Source organism: Vigna radiata, chromosome 2, assembly GCF_000741045.1.
Source record: "Vigna radiata var. radiata cultivar VC1973A chromosome 2, Vradiata_ver6, whole genome shotgun sequence".
In the NCBI taxonomy this organism is placed as follows: Eukaryota; Viridiplantae; Streptophyta; class Magnoliopsida; order Fabales; family Fabaceae; genus Vigna; species Vigna radiata.
Window position 1 is genome coordinate 13,388,688 of NC_028352.1, and position 18,833 is coordinate 13,407,520.

General features: G+C 31.2%; 2 protein-coding genes across 2 annotated transcripts in view; both read left to right on the forward strand.

Moving 5' to 3' along the window:
* LOC106756586 (probable serine/threonine-protein kinase abkC) overlaps nucleotides 1–4,901 on the forward strand; it is a 21,381-nt gene extending 16,480 nt beyond the window's left edge. Inside the window, exon 5 of the mRNA XM_014639066.2 lies at nucleotides 4,462–4,901. Within this exon, the coding sequence (XP_014494552.1) occupies nucleotides 4,462–4,581 (120 nt within the window). The 3' untranslated portion in view covers nucleotides 4,582–4,901. The remainder of the gene's footprint in view (nucleotides 1–4,461) is intronic.
* Nucleotides 4,902–15,030: 10,129 nt separating this feature from the next.
* LOC106755771 (MADS-box transcription factor 1-like) lies at nucleotides 15,031–17,717 on the forward strand. Its single transcript, XM_022776320.1, has 7 exons — nucleotides 15,031–15,065; nucleotides 15,133–15,199; nucleotides 15,863–15,930; nucleotides 16,022–16,121; nucleotides 16,284–16,325; nucleotides 16,413–16,454; nucleotides 16,577–17,717. Exons 1-7 carry the CDS (start codon nucleotides 15,031–15,033, stop codon nucleotides 16,652–16,654), a joined length of 432 nt encoding a protein of 143 aa, XP_022632041.1. The 3' UTR covers nucleotides 16,655–17,717.
* The last annotated feature ends 1,116 nt before the right edge of the window (nucleotides 17,718–18,833 follow it).

Consider the following 18,833-nt stretch of genomic DNA (forward strand, 5'->3'; position numbering starts at 1 on the left):
ACATGAAGAACTTTGATCGTTGTTCTAGTTCTTCAGCAGGAGTGGAAGCAGGAGGTAATAGCTCATTAAAGTCATGCAGGAGGGCATGAACTTTACCCAAATACTCCGCCATGGGACCAGGACTACGTGGACTAATAACAGTCAATAGGTCCTGACAGACACCATAAAGACGCTGGGTGTCATTTGTATATAATAGCTTTGCTTGTGCCCATACTTCTGAACATGTTTCATAGGATCGAAACATTTGCTTCAAAGAGGAGTGAATNGTGGACTNCATGACGATGCATAATTGGGCATCAATTTTCATCCAGCGGGAAGCGTCATCTGTGGTAACACTAGTCACATTATTAGTGAGGTGATCTAGATACCCCTGACTTTTCAACCAAAGTTTGATGTCGGATGCCCATGTTNCATAATTGGTTCCATCTAACTTGTCAATGGACAAGTGAACATTCACAAAATTAGTATATATTGGGGAATCAGACGAGAAGGCACCAGCAGAGGAGGTGGTTGTTAACGAAGAAGACTCCATGGAGAGGGAGAAACCTTAAAAAACCAAAGTGCTCCGATTGATGCACCGACAACAGATCCGGAAAGAGGGCGAGGAGGCGATCACGGCGGTGCTGGTCGGCGGCGGAACCCTCCGGCGACGCGCCGGCATGCGCGGCGGGAAGTGGTGGATCTGCGAACTTTGCGGCGGCGCGTGGAGGCGCGTGAGAGCTCCGATCACCGCGATCTTTGGACCACGGTGGTCGCCCAGCCGAGACGATCCAGATGGAGTGGTCGCCGGTCGATTCTGAAACTCCGGCGACGGTGGCGGCGACGGCGACGGCGGCTACGACGGCGGTTGCGACANAGATGAGCACCGGAGACGACTGGAATAGAACCTAAGCTCTCGATACCATAAGAAATAGTAAAAGAGATGAGGGAAAATCTCCCTTATGTGTCTTTGTATACACATAGGGTAATGTATTTATAATAATAAGAGTGTGGGCTAAGCCCAAATACAAATGAACATGTAAATGAAATAAACACAATATCTAACAGAATGGATTGTCTTTCAAACATATAAATCCAACACAAGACAAATAAAAGCTTCAAAGATGCTCATACTCTCCAAGACCTTGATCATTCATTTGATTTATGGTATATCATTGTTGAGAGCTATATTCTTCATTTACTCACTATTATAACATTTGTTCTAACTTGTGTTATAAAATGGGTATTTGACCTTGGTGGAGAAGCACATAAAACTCCAAAGAGGATAAGGAAGTTTGCCTTGTTCCATGTTGAAGATTTGTGGCCAAATCTTTTTCAAGAGGGAGGAAATGATGGCAAATCCCCTAGCCATGGTCAAACACTTTCAAGTGAATGGAAGCCATCGATGAAGATGACATCAACTCTACCTTGTGAGTCACCTGTGGAACCATCATGGAGCATGGATGAAAAAGCAGTGTAGGAATTTAGGCCATTGTATTAGGCCATGTAGTGTAGGTTTGTCCCTAGCCATGGTGAAACACTTTCAAGAGAGTGGAAGCCATCCATGAAGATGACATTAACTCTACCTTGTGGGCCACCTTTGGAGCCTTCATGGAGTATGGATGAAAGAGTAGTGTAGGAATTTAGGCCATTGTATTAGGCCATGTAGTGTAGGTTTGTTTAAGGCTTGTATTAAGGCCTAAGTAGCATAGGATTTTTCTTAAAAGTTAGACATCCAAACCAAGTGGAAAGTGTGTGCCATGTGTCATGCTTCCATTGGAGAAAATTTACTTTGTTAAAAGGTAGCCACATGGCACCCTAGGACTGGAGAGGATTTACTTTTATTAGTGGTCACATGACACTCTAGGAATGGAGAGGATTGTGTTTTGTGAGTGGCCATGTCCTTCCATCATTGGAGAGGTTAGAAGGCCTCATTTTTTGCCAATGAGAGCAAAGGTGGGAGATCATGTTTTTAAGGTTAGAAGGAGACACTATTGGCGTATAAATAGAGGTGTCTCCACTATAAATAGAAGTGTCTCCACCCTTGTATTTCATCTTGGAATTAAGTAATGTTATGTGCCAAAATATGACCATATTTTTCCTTGATCAAGACTAAAACAACCCTAGAGGCCCTTCTAGTCACCTTCCTTCTTGAATTGGCCTAACCTCTCTTGGAGCCACCAAACACTACACCATCACCACATATCTCCTAGAGGCTTTGAGCTTTTACCCCATCCACACCCTAACTCATCATCCTTGGGCCATTTACCACCACATTTCACACCATTCATCTAAGGAAACACCCCTCCATGCACAACTCCGAGCTTTGACCCAACCTAGCCAAGGAGGCTGCCATCACTTGCTCACCCCTTAACAACAGCAGAAGTGGCTTAACTGTTCATTAAAGAAATAATAAGACTTCATGGGTTTCCCTCTACAATTGTCTTCGATAGAGACAATTTTTTTATGCAATTTTTGGAAAGAATTGTTTAAACAAGCTGGTACAAAACTCAGGTTCAGCACTGCATATCATCCCCAATTCGATGGCCAAACAGAAGTGGTTAATCGCTGCCTCGAGGCTTATTTACGTTGCATGGCTGGTACACATCCTAGGAAGTGGCCTCAATGGTTCTTGGGCGCAATTTTGGTTTAATACTAATTACAGTATTTCTACTAAGATGTCCCCTTTTAAGGCCCTCCTTGGCCGTGACCCCCCGTTGTTGCTCAAAGGTTCTACTATCCCATCAAAAGTGCAAAGTGTGAATCAATTACAACAAGGACATGATGAGATATTGAGGGAGCTGAAGGAAAATTTTTGTGAAGCCTAGGACCAGAATAAGGTGCAAGCTAATAAACATAGGAGGGAGGTGGAGTTCCAAGTGGGTGATTTGGTGTATCTTAAGTTGCAATCATATCGTCTGAAATTGTTGGCTAATAGACCTAATGAGAAGCTTCGGTCCATATTTTACTGTCTTTATATAGTCCATGAACGCATAGGACCTGTAGCTTATAAGCTGGACCTCCTTGTCCACAGCAGAATTCACCCAGTCTTTCATGTCTCCCTCCTCAAGTGCGCTATCCAACCAACCACTCTAGTTCAACCTCTTCCATCTACCCTTACAGAAGATTTGATGTTAGAGTTTTATCCAGAGGAGCTGCTTGATGTTCGCACATCTTCAATGGGGATTTGGAGGTTTTGCTTAAATGGCAACATCTCCCCTCTATTGAAAACAGTTGGGAATTTGCCACAACCATCAATACAGAGTTCCTTGCATTTCACCTTGAGGACAAGGTGAAATTTCATGGAGCAGGTATTGATAGGTTCAAGGGGAAGGTTTATACTAGAAGGAATAAAAACTGACTGACAATTATAACTGTCTAAGGGGTAGTTTTGTTGTTTCAGACTTTTATAAAGTCTACATGGTAGTTTTTTAGCAGTTTTTTTTATCTAGCTTTTGGAAGTTTATAAATCTAGGAAGTGAAGAGTCTGGTTCTCTCGAATAACTAGAAGTTGTTTGTTTGTCGAAGTTTATCTGTATTGTGGAAATCTAGTGTATTGTTGGAATAAATACATACAGTTTTAAGGTTGTTTCGAATAGGTCTATAATACCTATCGGTCTCTAAGACGACCAAGGAAGTTGAGCACATATGCCTTGTATCTCCAACTTGAAGAGGATTGTTATAAGTATTCTGTTTATAATTTGGAATATCTTCTATAATGTTTTAAAATCAAGAATGTCTAGATTATAAATGTATAGTTAGGAACATTTCTATTTATTATTAGAAGATACAACATCTCTATTTATTGTATTAATTTCATTTTCTCAATATAAATAAAACACATGTACTGTCTCTTGAACACATGATTTCAACTTAATGTGGTTTTGACTTAATCCCTTTCTCTTATAGTTTAACACAGACTATGAACATAAAAGTAGACTTTGGTGAACAAGTTGCTTATATTTTTAATACGAGCATCATTTCCTTCAAATATATTGAATATTTGGAATTTGTAAAGATATGTGAGATGATTTAGATATATGGAGTTGGTTATAAACCTCTTATCATATCTTCGTGAGATCAGGGAGAACTTTTGAAACAAGTAATGACTTGAACCAATGCAATGCTTGAAGAATTTAGAGGAGATCAGTTGTTCAATAATGTATAATGGATGAACAAATACGAAAAGCTGCTCAATTTGCAACTTTTCAGTTAATAGCGTTGACCAAACCATCTTATGTTTCAGCACATTCTCCATAATTTAACAAATATGAAAAATATGATGATGATGATTTAAAGTAATGTGCATCTATATTGCATGTTAGATAGATGTTAAATGGTAATGTTTAAAATTTAAACAATGTAGAGGACTAGGCATGAAGTAGCTCTTGTTTAGCAGATTATATTATCTTGAAAGCTTAGAGCTCTAAGCTAAAACATGAATTAATTTTTATCTGCATCTTGTTCCTGTCTCCTCCTTAGGGTTGGCAGCGAAGACTTGATCCAGAATATGATGTGCTGAATGCTTTGCAAACACTCTTATTTAAAGCTGACTTGGCAGAGTCTCTATCCAATGCAATTGAGGGATTGGTGGCTCCGTGAGTCAAAGGTGTTAATGCTGAATTGCTTAGCTACAGCTGATGATCCTCCAATTTTTCAAAGGTTTTTTTTTTGTTATTATTATTATATCTGATTCTGATGTAACTCAAATGAAATAAAATCACAATCAAATTCAAACCGAAGATAAAACTCAAAATTGTCTAACTGTATGCAATCAAAAGAGCAGTACAGCTGTGAAAAAAAAAGGAGATTTGGATAAATTAAATAAAATCAGAATCCAAATCAAACCATGGATAAAACTCAATAGTGTAACTGGTTTCAATCAATTAGCAAATTGGTTTGTTTTCCAATTATAAAAGGTTACTGATCATAGACTAATATAAGCTTTTAACAGGTTTTGAAACTAATTCTTAAGTAAAACTGGTTTTGAACCGAGTTTTCTTTTCGAGGTCTTCATTTTTTAAATTAAATTTAATGTGGTTGAACCATTTAAAATAAAATTTAAAAAAAAAAAAAAACTCTTATACTGGTAAGAGTTTTCTAAAACTGAGCTGGAAGCACTTTTTCCTCCTTAATGTTTAGCTTTGCAGCTGTTGAAGTCCTCAAATTAAAGATCTGTTCCTTAGCTGCTTTAAGATGAAATATAAAACACTCCATAAATATTTTCTCCGATGAATATTCTCATTTTATATAAATAACTACAGATCTATTTTGTCAAATGTTGTCTCCATTCAAGTTATGTTAGTACACTCAAATAAATATACATTTTTCACTGATAGTTGGCAAGAAAAGAAAGAACGATGTTGCTGTAAGAAAAATAAGACAAGAACTAATTTGTAAGTAACTTTTCATACAAGACATCAGAAAATTGATGTATAAACATTCACTAATTAAAACGCTTCAATCAAGCCTCTCAAAGTTGGGTGTAGCTTCCTGCACCTTATCATTTTCTTCCTGCGCTCTATTTATTTATTGAATTTTCACTTTTGCCCTTATTATTTGAAAGTTACTTCCAGAAAATGTAATCCGGAAAGAGAAGATATATATTCTGGAAGTTTTTTATATTCCAGAATGTTCTGGATTCGAAAGGTATTTCTGGTTTGAAAATATTTGTTCTGAGAATGATTTTTTATTGTTAGTAATGGATATTTCAGAAGTGATTTCGGAATTTGAAAATATCTTTTCTTATCCAATTTGAAAAATATTAAAATAAGGACATGTATGTATGAATTTTTATTATATTTTTAGTGAGGAGTAATTTATGGAAAAGGCTTATCAGGCTTTTCCATAAAGATTAAGTACTTCACTTCAATTTTTATATTTTTGGTATTGGTTAGGGGAGATAAAGTATTAGTTAGTTTTTTTTTTCGGTTTGAGCTTGGTTGGATAATTTTGTATTATGAAAATGTATTGAAATTGTATTATAAGTTGTTTGGTTGGTGAACTATGGATATTATTGAGAGTACCTACTTGTATTTATAACGATTAAGTGTAAACTTTTGGTACTGTATTATGTTAAGAATGTTAGAATCTGGTGTAGAAACATATATTTCAGTGTTCACTTGTCTCATAAAAAAACTTGGAATCATGCTAAGTATAATATACATCGAGACACGTAATGTCGGTATTTTTACTTGATGAATTCCGTTTTCTATAATCAATTTTTTAATTAATATGTTATAATGAAAATGAAAAGAAAAGAAAATTTGATATTTTTTTCACACCTTATTCTAAACATACTTTTTCGACTTTAATATAAAAAACTTAATTTATATTAGTTACTTGAAATGATTTAGTTATATATTAAAAAAAAGTTATTTTAAATTATCATTAGTTACAACTTTAGATCACAAATAATAGGTACTTCTTAAAAATAAAATATTAAAGAAGATAAAAATAATTAAAAATGATTTATATTAAAATATTATGTTTATTTTATTCGAGCCTGCAGAGAATTCTTTTTTGTTTACATTTACGGTTTTGACAAAGAAATTCGAAAATAAAATAAATCTTTTAAACTTTAAAAGAATTACTGATTTGGTTACTAAATATAATATTATTTTAAAATTTTATTATCTGTTCTAATAGATGTTATAATTTAGTTTAATTGTTAAATAATTTAGATTGAAATAATACTTAAATTGCAAAATCAAAACTATATAAGTGACTAAAAATATAAGTTAATTTTTATTTATTTATTTTTATATTTGTATATTATTTCAGTTACAATATAATTACTAACTTAATGGATACTATATTTCTCTCAATAGCCGAATTCCCTCATCTGATTTGCAGGGGTGTTGCTCTCTACACCTCCCCAAATGGGACCTGTACCTTTATACTATTTTAATTTATTTCAAAAATATTCTACACCTCCTCATATTTTCTTTTATTCCAAAAATATCCTACATCTCCCTTAACCATCTTTCTCTTTCTCTTTCTACATTAATGGAGCATTTACATGGCTCATTAATGGAGTATTTAGATGACTTAAATTTGAAATTGTGATATATTTTCTTAAATAAGTTTGATTCAATCTTATTTTTACTCTTGAATATATTTTTTTTCTTTTCAAATTACTTAATAAATGGTAAAATTTTGTTCTAAACTTCTAGAAAAATGTTTACAAATATGTGTGTTTTTTTTTTACATATAATATATATAATTTTTAACATTATATTATGTTTTAACTCACCCACATGTTTGATTCAAATAACATGAATAAAATATTTAATTTATTAGATAAATAATATAAAAATATTATTAAATACTTAAAATATAAAAAAAAATTATTTGTTAAAGATTTAGAATTTATTTAGTTGTTTCGTCATTATAAAGTTAGTATATAATAATAATAATATATCATTATTTACCAATTAATATTATTATGTTTATTATTTTGTATTTGCATCTAACTTTTAATTTTATAAAATAGAAATGGTGGAAGTACTAATATTGAAGTTTCCTTTGAATTTTATGTTAAAAATTATAGATATTATATATAAAAAAACACACATATATATAAACATATTTCTAGAAATTTAGAACAAAATTTTACCATTTATTAAGTAATTTGAAAAGAAAAAAGTATATTCAACAACAAAAATAAGATTCAATCAAACTTATTTAAGTTCAAATTTGAGTCATGTAAATGCTCCATTAATGAGCCATATAAATGATCCATTAATGTAGAGAAAGAAAGAGAAAAATTGTTAAGGTAAGGAGAGGTGTAGGATATTTTTGAAATAAAAGAAAACAGTGGAGAAGTATAGAATATTTTTGAAATAAATTAAAATAATGGGAAGGTACAAGCCCCACTTGGGGAGGTGGAGGGAGCAACACCTGATTTGCAGCTTCGAAATTGAATTTGATTTCCGGTTATCCAAATTCTAGCTGGAATTTTGAGTTTTTCTTTTATGTGACTAAAGGGAGAAAAAATTGAAAAAGAATACGAAGAAATAAGAACAAATAGATTTAATTTTAGGGAAAAGTAAATTAAAATAATTAATTAAAAATGTGGAGAATAAATTTTAATTGATTTGAGAGAGGGGAAAATAAACAATTTGGTTTTGTAATATTCTAAATTAATTTTTGTATTTTCTGTTTGTTGAAATTAATAAAAATATATATAAATTGAATTTTAGAATTTTGCTTAAAAATACTACTATAATGGCTTAAAAAAAATTATTATTGGTGGTGTAAAAAATTAGAAATGAAGTTAATTAACTTACGAACTTTTATTATTATGTGTATGATCATAAATAATTTTTTGAATGTTGAGAAAAAACTAAGAGACTCATCAAATCTTTGTTATGTATGTGTTATCATTTTATGGATAATTACTTTTTAATTTTTGTTTGATAACTTACTATTTCTATGTCAGTGTACATTATTTTTACGGGTTAGAGCATCAATATAAAATAATAAAAATATATATCCTTTGGTTTGATAAAAATAAATATGAAAAAAAATCACTTATTTGAATGAGTGAAAACGCTAATTTTTTAAAAAAACACTCTAAACTTTTTTCGAATAAAATGTGATAAAATATATAGTTTTTGCCATGGTAGATTTGTAATATATAATAAAATATACATCCAAGTTTAGTTGTGTGTTTTGTAATATATTATAATTAATATATATTTTATAGATTAAAAACATATTTAATATTTAAAAAATAATAATTTTTTTACCTCAAGCATTACTTTATGAATTAAAAGTTTATTTAAAGTTTTGACACACTATTACTCATTTTACATAATTTTTTTTTTCATTCTATTATTATAAAAATCATAAAATCATCTCATATGAGTATAAATGTGTCGATCTATCATTGTCAATATATTTAATATTTTAACGAATAAAGTTCTACATTGAACCTAATTTATTTTACTAAATTTTCTTATTACCCCTTTTAAAAGTTGTGATCAAAAGGCAATTTAAATTTCCTTTTCTCTTTTCATGTTTTAGAGTGAAAAGCTTAAGAGAAGAACCATCATTCGTATAATTATTTTACTATAAGAAAGGTACATTTTTGTTTAACAGAATTAAATTTCAAATACAAAACCAAATCTTTTATGTTTTTTTTATCTCAAATTAATCAAAAAGTAATTCTTCACATGAGATACTTTATTTCACTGAAACTGCAAATGAAAAGTGAAAATTATAGCCTCCAGATGCATTTGAAGATGTAACGGTGATGCATAGTTTTGTTGAAGAAAAGTTGTAATATCTGTTTTTCTTGAATGGTTGCTAAATTACCTTATCGTTTGGATCATGAGCTTAGTAAACTAACTCTAATTGATTTAAATTAAAGCAGAAGAAGTACACAACATTACTTCACATGTAGAATGTACAGATTATTGGGGAAGTTCATCTCCTTCTAATTTCTTCTTTTTCTTTCATTTTTATGGCGATGATGATGATGAAAGCTGAAAATGATAGCAGAATTTTACATAATTTTTATGAGATGGACAATTCAAACATTGTTGAAGTGCCTTCGGTAGCTTGCCATCTTTGCAGATCTTGAGAAAGGTTCTCGTATGAATGTGGCTGGTAGGCTTCGATCGCTCTACTAGAGGAACCCAGACATTGACTGCATGACTCATATCAAAAGCAGTGCAATGACCTGTCAGTTCAGCCACTTGATATATATTTTTCATGGTTTCCTCGTTAGGATCGAGGGTTTGATCAACAGCCTTCTTGTTAATCAGCACCCTACGAAACCAGGAAACGAGGTGAGACCTTTCTTCTTCTGTCGTGACGCCCTTCCACTAACAGAAGCTGAACGCGGCATCGCCGGCAATGGCGGTGGAAAAGAGAGTGAAAAAGAGAAGAAATAGCTGACAGACTGGAGGTGGCCGGCCATTCAGATTTGGGAGAAGGGGAAGACTAATGGTTCGATGCGTTTGGATGCTTTTGAACTCGGCATCGTCGGCAATGGCTTTCTCGTGCATGGCTATGGTTCAGTGCACAAACTCAAAACAATGTTTCTCTCCCTCTTTGAATACAAAACTCTCAATTTCACACAACATAGACTCTCTCTGTTTTTCTCTCTCACAACCGTGATGGTTTTCTTCCTTTCTTCTCTCTTCACCTCTGTTTCTGATTCTCGGTGCTTTGCCTTCATTTTATAATGAATGAATGAATAAAAGAAGAGAAGGTGATGAACTTTACAGCTAGGTAACGAGACTTCTGAATTTCGTTATGCAAAAATCATAAAACAATGTAATTTATCTTTTTTCAGAAAAATCGTAGAAAAAATCAATTTAATGATTTAGTGTTATGTTTTGAAGATAATTTAATGTGTTTAGTAGAGAATAAATTTGTTTAATTCATATATTAATAGGTATGAAATGTTTTAAATGCATAACTTAAGCAACATTTAATTATGGATGACTTTTCAACCTCTAGAGAGGAACTTCCTTTCTACTGGAACTTCTCCACTTTTCTAAATTTTCATTTTCTCATCCGAAGGCAAACGGACCCACACAGTCATACCTATTATTCAAACGTTACATAACTTGGTTAACTATTCAAACTGCAAAGGCTACTTAGCATAGTCTCTTCTTTTGTTTTCTTTTCCATTTAAGCAAAAGTTTAGAAGTGAAGCTCGGTGCTTATGTATTATGACATAAAAGTTTTTCTCATATTTACAATTCTATCACATCAAAGTAAATTATAGCCAACTTATTAAGTCATCACAAAAACCTATTTTTCACTAATAATTGAAGTTTAAATTTGTTCTCTAATATAATATTAAAATCTGCTCGGCCCACTCATGTTATCTGTTACGAATTGCTATTAAAATACTTACAAATATTTAATTTCAAGTACCTTAATTTTTGTTTTTTATATAATTTTATTTATTATATTATTGATCTTTTATTATATTATCAATTCTTTTGTGGTAGAGTCATATTGCAACATCCTTTTTTGGCTTAGCCCATTGAAAAAATGCTTGAGATAGATGACTCTGTTTTTTTGTTTTTTTCTTAATGAAGATAAACAATTATTGATTTGAGAAAAAGCTTAGCTGCTATATGAAGACGCCCTTTCGATATGTCTTCTCGTTTATGGAATGACGCGTTATGAGATGAGAATGGAGCATTAGGTTGTATAAAATCTCTCTCTATCTACTACAAATGATAATATTTTATAAAGTTTGACATTTTTTATTAGTAATTCCCACAGTTTTCTTTATACACTTAGAGTAAAAATAAAAATAAATTTGATAAATATTTTTAAACTTTTTTACATAATCACAATATTTGTTTATAAAGGATATAGCTGATTTTGAACTTAGGAATCAATAATATATATTTTTAACTTAATACTTACATTTATGGCAAAGACATGTTTGAATGAGTATTAGAAGATGGAATTTAAAATTGATAAAAAGAAGTTCTAATTATCAAGTTAAAAGGACTATATATAAAAGTTAAAATAATTTCTTTTTCCATTTCTTATAAAAGTACTTTTATAAGAAATATATGTTGTTTTAGAAAAATATCGCCAAAAATTACTGAGTTATTAAAATTATCTCAAAAAAATCTCTATTATAATTAATTATTTTATTAGTGAGTGTTATCTTCGTAAAAACTTAAATCCTCTCCTTTCTAGTATCTTTTTATACAAATAATATTAGACAAAAAATATTGGATAGAATATTTATAAATAAATAAAAATGTTAACTCAAATAATCAAGGTTGTAACTCTTTTACTTATGATTGTAAGTTCAAATATAATATCTAATTAATGATGACTTTGGTATGGACTATTTCCACCATTATATTTTACCATAATTATGTTAGTTAAATATGTTATTAACTTAAGGTTGAAACTTAATTTTATTTTATTGATTTTTGGAGGAGAATTGTGAAGTTTTTAAATGTTGTTTTTCTACCTAATTTACCAAACGAATTAAAATTCACCCAAAAAAATAGTTAAAATTGAACAAGAAATTTCGATTTTATGAATTTTATCCAATGGAATAGTGGTAATGTGAGTCCTGAATTTCGTTCTGCAAAAGTCGAACAGTAATTTAATTTAATTTTTTCTGAAAAATCGTAGAAAAAATCAATTTAATCATTTAGTATTATGTTTTGAAGATGATTTAATGTCTTTAGTAGACAATGAATATGTTTAAGTCATATATTAATAGGTGTAAAATGTTTTAAATGCATAACTTAAGCAACGTTTAATTAAAAATGTTATATTTATTTATTTTTAAAAATTAAATATGAAACCGTAATAAAATTTGTCGAACGAAAATGATATCTAATTCTTAATTATTATACGTTACAATAGACAAAGATCTTATGCATTAAACCAGTTTATTTATGGATGATGATGATGCAGGAAGCTAAGAATCCATTCGAGCACTGTGACATTGTGACCACAACGAGCCACAAGAGCTTGAGGGGTCCTAGGATTTTTTAATTATGATGATGATGCAGGAATGCATTACAAAATCATTATTGTCAAGATTTTTTAATTTTCAAACTTTCCAAAATGCCCCTCTCATTTAATAACTAAACAGCATCACAGGTTCAAAGTGAACGCTTCAAAAATATTCAAACTGGGTAGGAAACGACCGTCCAAGCAGAAGAAGATCTAAGGGCACAATGTCCTCAACATGGATGTGGAAATGCTCAAATAAGCTCCACCTACCCTACATGGCTTTATGTCTATTATTTTAACTCTACCACCTCTACCTTACATCATCATATCCTACCAAAATATTATTAGATATATATATAGAAAACAGAACTTCACACAAATTCTTAAATTTCACTGACTTCTTAATATTCTTTCCAAAATGCTCTTCTCAACATCTTATATTATGTTGATTCTGTAATCTAAAGTTAAATATTAATTCAAAAAAATAGAACTTTTTTTCTTGCAAAACTATGGAGGACTCTATATTTATGTTCAGCAAAAAGAAAATAAGACCAAAACTTATAAGGTGGAAAGTCATTTTCTTAGCAATTTCTTTTGGGAACAAACTTTCTACATAATATCATGCAATTTTTTTTGGTTCTTATTATAAATATATCATCTTTTAAATCTATACTATATTTACCTTCATATGCAGTCAAGCTTTTTTCTCAAATTGTTCTAACAATCAAAACAACACAAAAGTCATGTTCTAGCAAAACCAGAAATCAGTATCTTATCAAAAAATAATTCTATGCAAAATTGATTCTATGCTATTCTTTTTTTTTTTTTCATTTTCTTTCTCTGCCCTACTTGTTTTTGCCCATAAGACTTTAATGATAACTTTCTTAATGTTAGTTTTTTTTTTCTTCCTGAGGAAAAAATATTGAAAAAAAAAATCAATATTAGCTTATAAATTCAAATAAAAAAGTATTACCTTACTTGAAAAATCAATATTTTAGAACAGTCTAGACGGATAAAAAATAATTTTCATTCAATAAACACAACAAAACCATGATTCGTATAATTATTTTACCAAAAGAAAGGTACATTTTTGTTTAACAGAATTTAATTTCAAATACAAAACCAAATCTTTTATATGTTTTTTTTATCTCAAATTAATCAAAAGTAATTCTTCACATGAGATACTTTTTTTTCACTGAAAAGTGAAAATTATAGCCTCCAGAAACCGAATAAACAGATACATTTGAAGATGTGTAAGGTGATGCATGGTTTTGTTGAAGAAAAGTTGTAATATCTGTTTTTCTTGAATGGTTGCTAAATTACCTCACCGTTTGGATCATGACCTTAGTATACTAACTCTAGTTGATTTAAATTAAAGCAGAAGAAGTAGACAACATTAGTCACAAATCAACACAATGAGTATTTTTTTGAATAAGTAATGCTTTTATTCCTACTCACAACACACTTTTATTCTCCCAAAACAAACAATCCCAACCCATGAATTTAATTAAGTCGCTCCCTACCATAATTCCTCCCTATAATTTTCCTATATTTTAATGCTTTCTTATTTCAATCAATCTAATGAACCCCACCAATTGTGAGAAAAACAGACAATAACAAAATCTACGCTACCTGGATGTTTTAACTTTTTAATATTTGTTATCTATAAGGGAAAATATTAAAATGAAAAGAAATTAAAAGAGATAAAAAGTGGTCCCTGGTGATGCAAATTGAATATTGTGACGCTAACGCTAACACTAGCAGCATGCAGTTTTGCAGAGAAGATAGCGAGTGTTTTTTATATATATGAGAAGATAGCAGGTAGAAAAATAGAGAGAAGAAAAAGAAAAGCAATAGGTAGCATCACCACCCCATTTAAAGCAAGCTTAGCAGCATCTAAAGCCAAAACATAATTTCTGTTACGTAGTCTATTAGAGGGATAATGTCATATAGCTGGCAACTGCATGGTTTTCCTTTTTTAATCCAGACAAAGCTCTCAAAATCATGCACGTAAACATCAGCTTGAAAGAGAACTTTAGATGAAATTTTAATTTATGAATGATAAAGCTATGCGGGGCATGCACATATAGAAAATGGCTTAAATGGTATCAGAATTTCGGTGGGGTGGTGGATAGCTCAAGACCCAACACCACCAAAAGCGGTTTGTTGGGGGATCCTTGGAAATGCTAGACAATGCCTTCACATGGGAAAAGTAAGACCATTTAAGGGATAGTGCCCTGTCAATTTCGTTACCATGTAAAATTAGAAAAACCATTTTATCTCAATAAATGTCATTAAGTATGAAATTAAGGTAATTGTGGACCTGCATACTGCTCCAGGCTCACAGAACGGAAAACTTCAAGTGCCTCAAGAGATGGATATCTAGAATGGGGTAATTCATACACAGAGACTCATCTGGTCTCAGTAGTATTGTTTCTATTTTTATTATGTTGAGTTTATTTTATTTAGATAAGATATTGGATATAGCTAATAAAGCTAGGTCATCTGGTGGTGCATATTTGAGTGTGTGCGTGAGGTTTTATTTTAACAAGAGACAGAGAGAGAGAGAGAGAGATGGGAAGGGGAAGAATGGAGTTGAAGAGAATCGAGAACAAGATCAACAGGCAAGTGACCTTTGCAAAACGAAGAAACGGGCTTTTGAAGAAGCTTATGAGCTTTCCGTTCTTTGTGATGCCGAGCTTGCTCTCATCATCTTCTCCACTACAGGAAAGTTGTACAAGTTTTGCAGCACTTCAAGGTACTTCAAGCCTTGTTCTTTAATTTTTGGTTTTCCTCAAGCCTTCACCTCTCTCTTTCTTACCCTCTTTCGGTTCTCAACCCAGCGATCGGAAATTTCTTTTTTTGCTTCATTTGTTTAAGTTCTTCGTAGATCTGGTTCAAAATCTTTTACTCGAAAGGTTTTGCTTCCAAGTTTTCGTGGTTTTGGTTTATCCACTAGCTAGTTACCAAACAATTTCATTTGGAGAGGCAACAAATTGTGAGAAAAAACTGAATTTGATCGGAATTTCAGTTGTTTTCAGGAAACACCAGTTGTTTTCAGTTGTTTACACGAATTTGTTCTGTTAATTTGCGAAACATAAATATTAAAAGTAAACTTTTAGGTGAGTGTAGTTCCATCAACATAATGACCACTGAGATGTAATTGAACTTTTGTATGTATTTTTTTGAGTAATTTTCTCACTGTGTGTGGAAGAATCGCTCCTTCATGCTTTGATGATGGTGGTGCGCGTTCCAAACAGGTTAATTGGTTTCATTTACTTCCTTCTCCAATGAACTACTTAGGGCATAGTTGTCAACGTACCCCCAAACAGATCTATAGATTCATGAATCATTATGTATGACTTCGTATATCTTCCCTTAATTAGGTAACTGCTATGATTTTGCTTCCATTATACTATAGGAGTTAAGCAGTCAACAAGAATATTTGAAGCTGAAAGCACGGTATGAAGCTCTACAACGTTTTCAAAGGTAAACAAACATGCTCTATTATATTATCTAGTACATGCTACATATATATGTATAAAGTTAATAATATATATATCTGACTTAAACTCATCAGGAACCTTATGGGAGAAGATCTTGGCCCTCTAAGCAGCAATGAGCTTGAATCACTTGAAAGGCAGCTAGATTCGTCTTTGAAGCAAATCAGATCAACAAGGGTACTAACTAAATTTTCCATCGTTGACAATTTCAACTTGAAAAAGATTTAGAACAAATTAATTTATCTTCGTTAAAAAGTGATGAAAAATTCATTGGAATATCATAAGTGAATGATCTTTGTCGTATATGTATTATTTTCGTAACTGCATGACATTCTACAGACCCAATTCATGCTGGATCAGCTTTCTGATAGTCAGCGCAAGGTATGATGAGAACAATTCTCAATTCCTTTTCCAATATTGTCATTCTTCCCTTGCTAATTAACCAGTTGAATTATGTCACATGTGAAGGAACACTTGCTAGGTGAGGCAAACACAGCTCTCAGACAAAGGGTAACAAACATTTCAACACTCAACTTCATATACAGTGTTCTAATTAACGATAAAATTTGAATGAACAAAGGTGTCCTGAACTAGACAGAAGCTTTTTGAGTGACTTGTGCTGTTTTTGGCAGTGGGAAGAGTATCAAATAAATCAATTTCAACTGAATCCCAGTGGTGAAGATATACACTACACTGCAGCTGAGAGTTAGAGAGAAGGCAGAGCGAAGCTTCTGCTAGGGTTCCTCACTCACACACGCACAGGCCAGACAGAGGGATGAGCACACTCACTGGAAGAATGAAGAACAAGGTAGAGAGAAAACGGAGGCACACACAAGGTACTGAAATTTTGAAACTTTCTCATTAACTTGATGCTGTGAGTCTTACAGCTGTTTATATGAATGAATAGACTGAATCTGTTTTCTTTTTGTTTACATCAACAAGATCAAATTTTAATTTATCAATTATGCGGGCATGCACATACAGAAGTTGAGAGAGTTAGGGAGAGAGAGAGATGGGAAGGGGAAGAGTGGTGAAGAGAATTGAGAACAAGATAACAGGCCAGTGACCTTTGCAAAACGAAGAAACGAGCTTTTAAAGAAAGCTTATGAGCTTTCCGTTCTTTGCAAAATCTAATACGTGAAGACGAAATTCACGTAGAACAAAAAATAAATAATAATGATTTGGTTGAATATATTCAGACTGGAAAATAGTTTCTTTGAAGGGCATTAGTTGACACATCATGCATCAGGAAGAAGAAAAAAAGCATCTGAACCAAACTTAAATTAACTATCTCTTTTTTCTCTTTTCCATTTTTTCCTTCTTCTGCATCGATCTGTTACCTGCCAGCTGCATATATACCATATACTGGAAACCCTTCATATTGTTCATTACGAAAATCACTCATTATTAGTTATCAAATTAATGCTATCTCCAACCCTTTTTCCTTTTTATAGATACTGCTAGTCACATGATACATTTAAAGTATTTACGTCGTTATCTGTTTTCTACCTTATTTGTTTTTTTATTTTTTTATAGTGCCCTGTAATACTTCATAAAGAACATGTAATTACAGTCTCTCCCAGTCCTTTTCCCTTTTCTCCATTTATTTAATTAACATCACCCTCGTACTCACAGATTCCTACCACATTTTCATAATTAATGCCATTTTTATTCAAAGCCATTAGGCTTTTCTACTACTAATTCTGGATTAATTAGTATTTCATTTCCATGCATACATTTTTTTTTAAAATCTAAATAATGATGATAATATTCTGACCTCCTTTCCATATTTTTAGATGTTTAAAATTAATACACATGAATTAAAAATATGTAATAAAAGTAATATATTTTATGTTTCGACTATATCATTCTTATGTGATGATGTATTGATTCCTTGTGCCCACACCACTCATATATAAAATAAAGATATATTATAAAGAGAGAAAACATTAATTACATTTTAAAATTCTCGAAACGTCAATTATTTTATAATAACAAAATTCAAAATTGAGACATATATAATCTCTATATGCTGTATAATATATACTTAGAAATGTATATTATTCACTTCAATATAATTTACACAATAACCGAATCCTCAATTTTTGAAATAACTACTTAAAAAAAAGTTAACAACATTTCATCATTTATAATCATAGTACGGATTAAGTTTACAATCTATATAGTTTACATCAGTAAGGCTTTTTGAAGTGTTTTCCTATTATATTAATTTAAAAAAAAAAAACGCTAATGCAAATTTCCTATGTTATTCTAAGTCATATAAATTCATTATTTATATATGTATATATATATATATATATATATATATATATATATATATATATATCATAAAAAAAAGTAACAGTATTTAAAATTTGTGTTATATGCACATATTGTGAAGCTAGGTGTGCACATAACTTTAGGATGCATGGCAATGCTTTTTATTTTAAATATATGGAGCACGTCTGATGTATGCTTTTTTTTCCCCTTTTTTTTATGTTTCATCTATACTTTTCTAATCATGTTTGTACGAATTAGGGTTATGTTAAAAAGACATTATTATTTGGGAAATATTATATATATATATATATATATATATATATATATATTAATTTAAAATAATTAGTGTACATGCCTTTCATTTTATATAGTTTATTATAAGAATATCATAATATTTTTTATTTCCAACATATACGAGTAAAACGATTAATTACTGACTGCCTGTGGTGTTTTCCCTGATCTTGCACCAGATCATAATAACCTGAAAGTTAATTTAAAACCTTAAACTTATAATAATTTATGCGTTAAAGAAAATACTGGGTTTTTTTACGGATATAGGCAAATTTGACCAGTTAATTACCGAAATAGGCAAAAAAAAAATTACAAAAA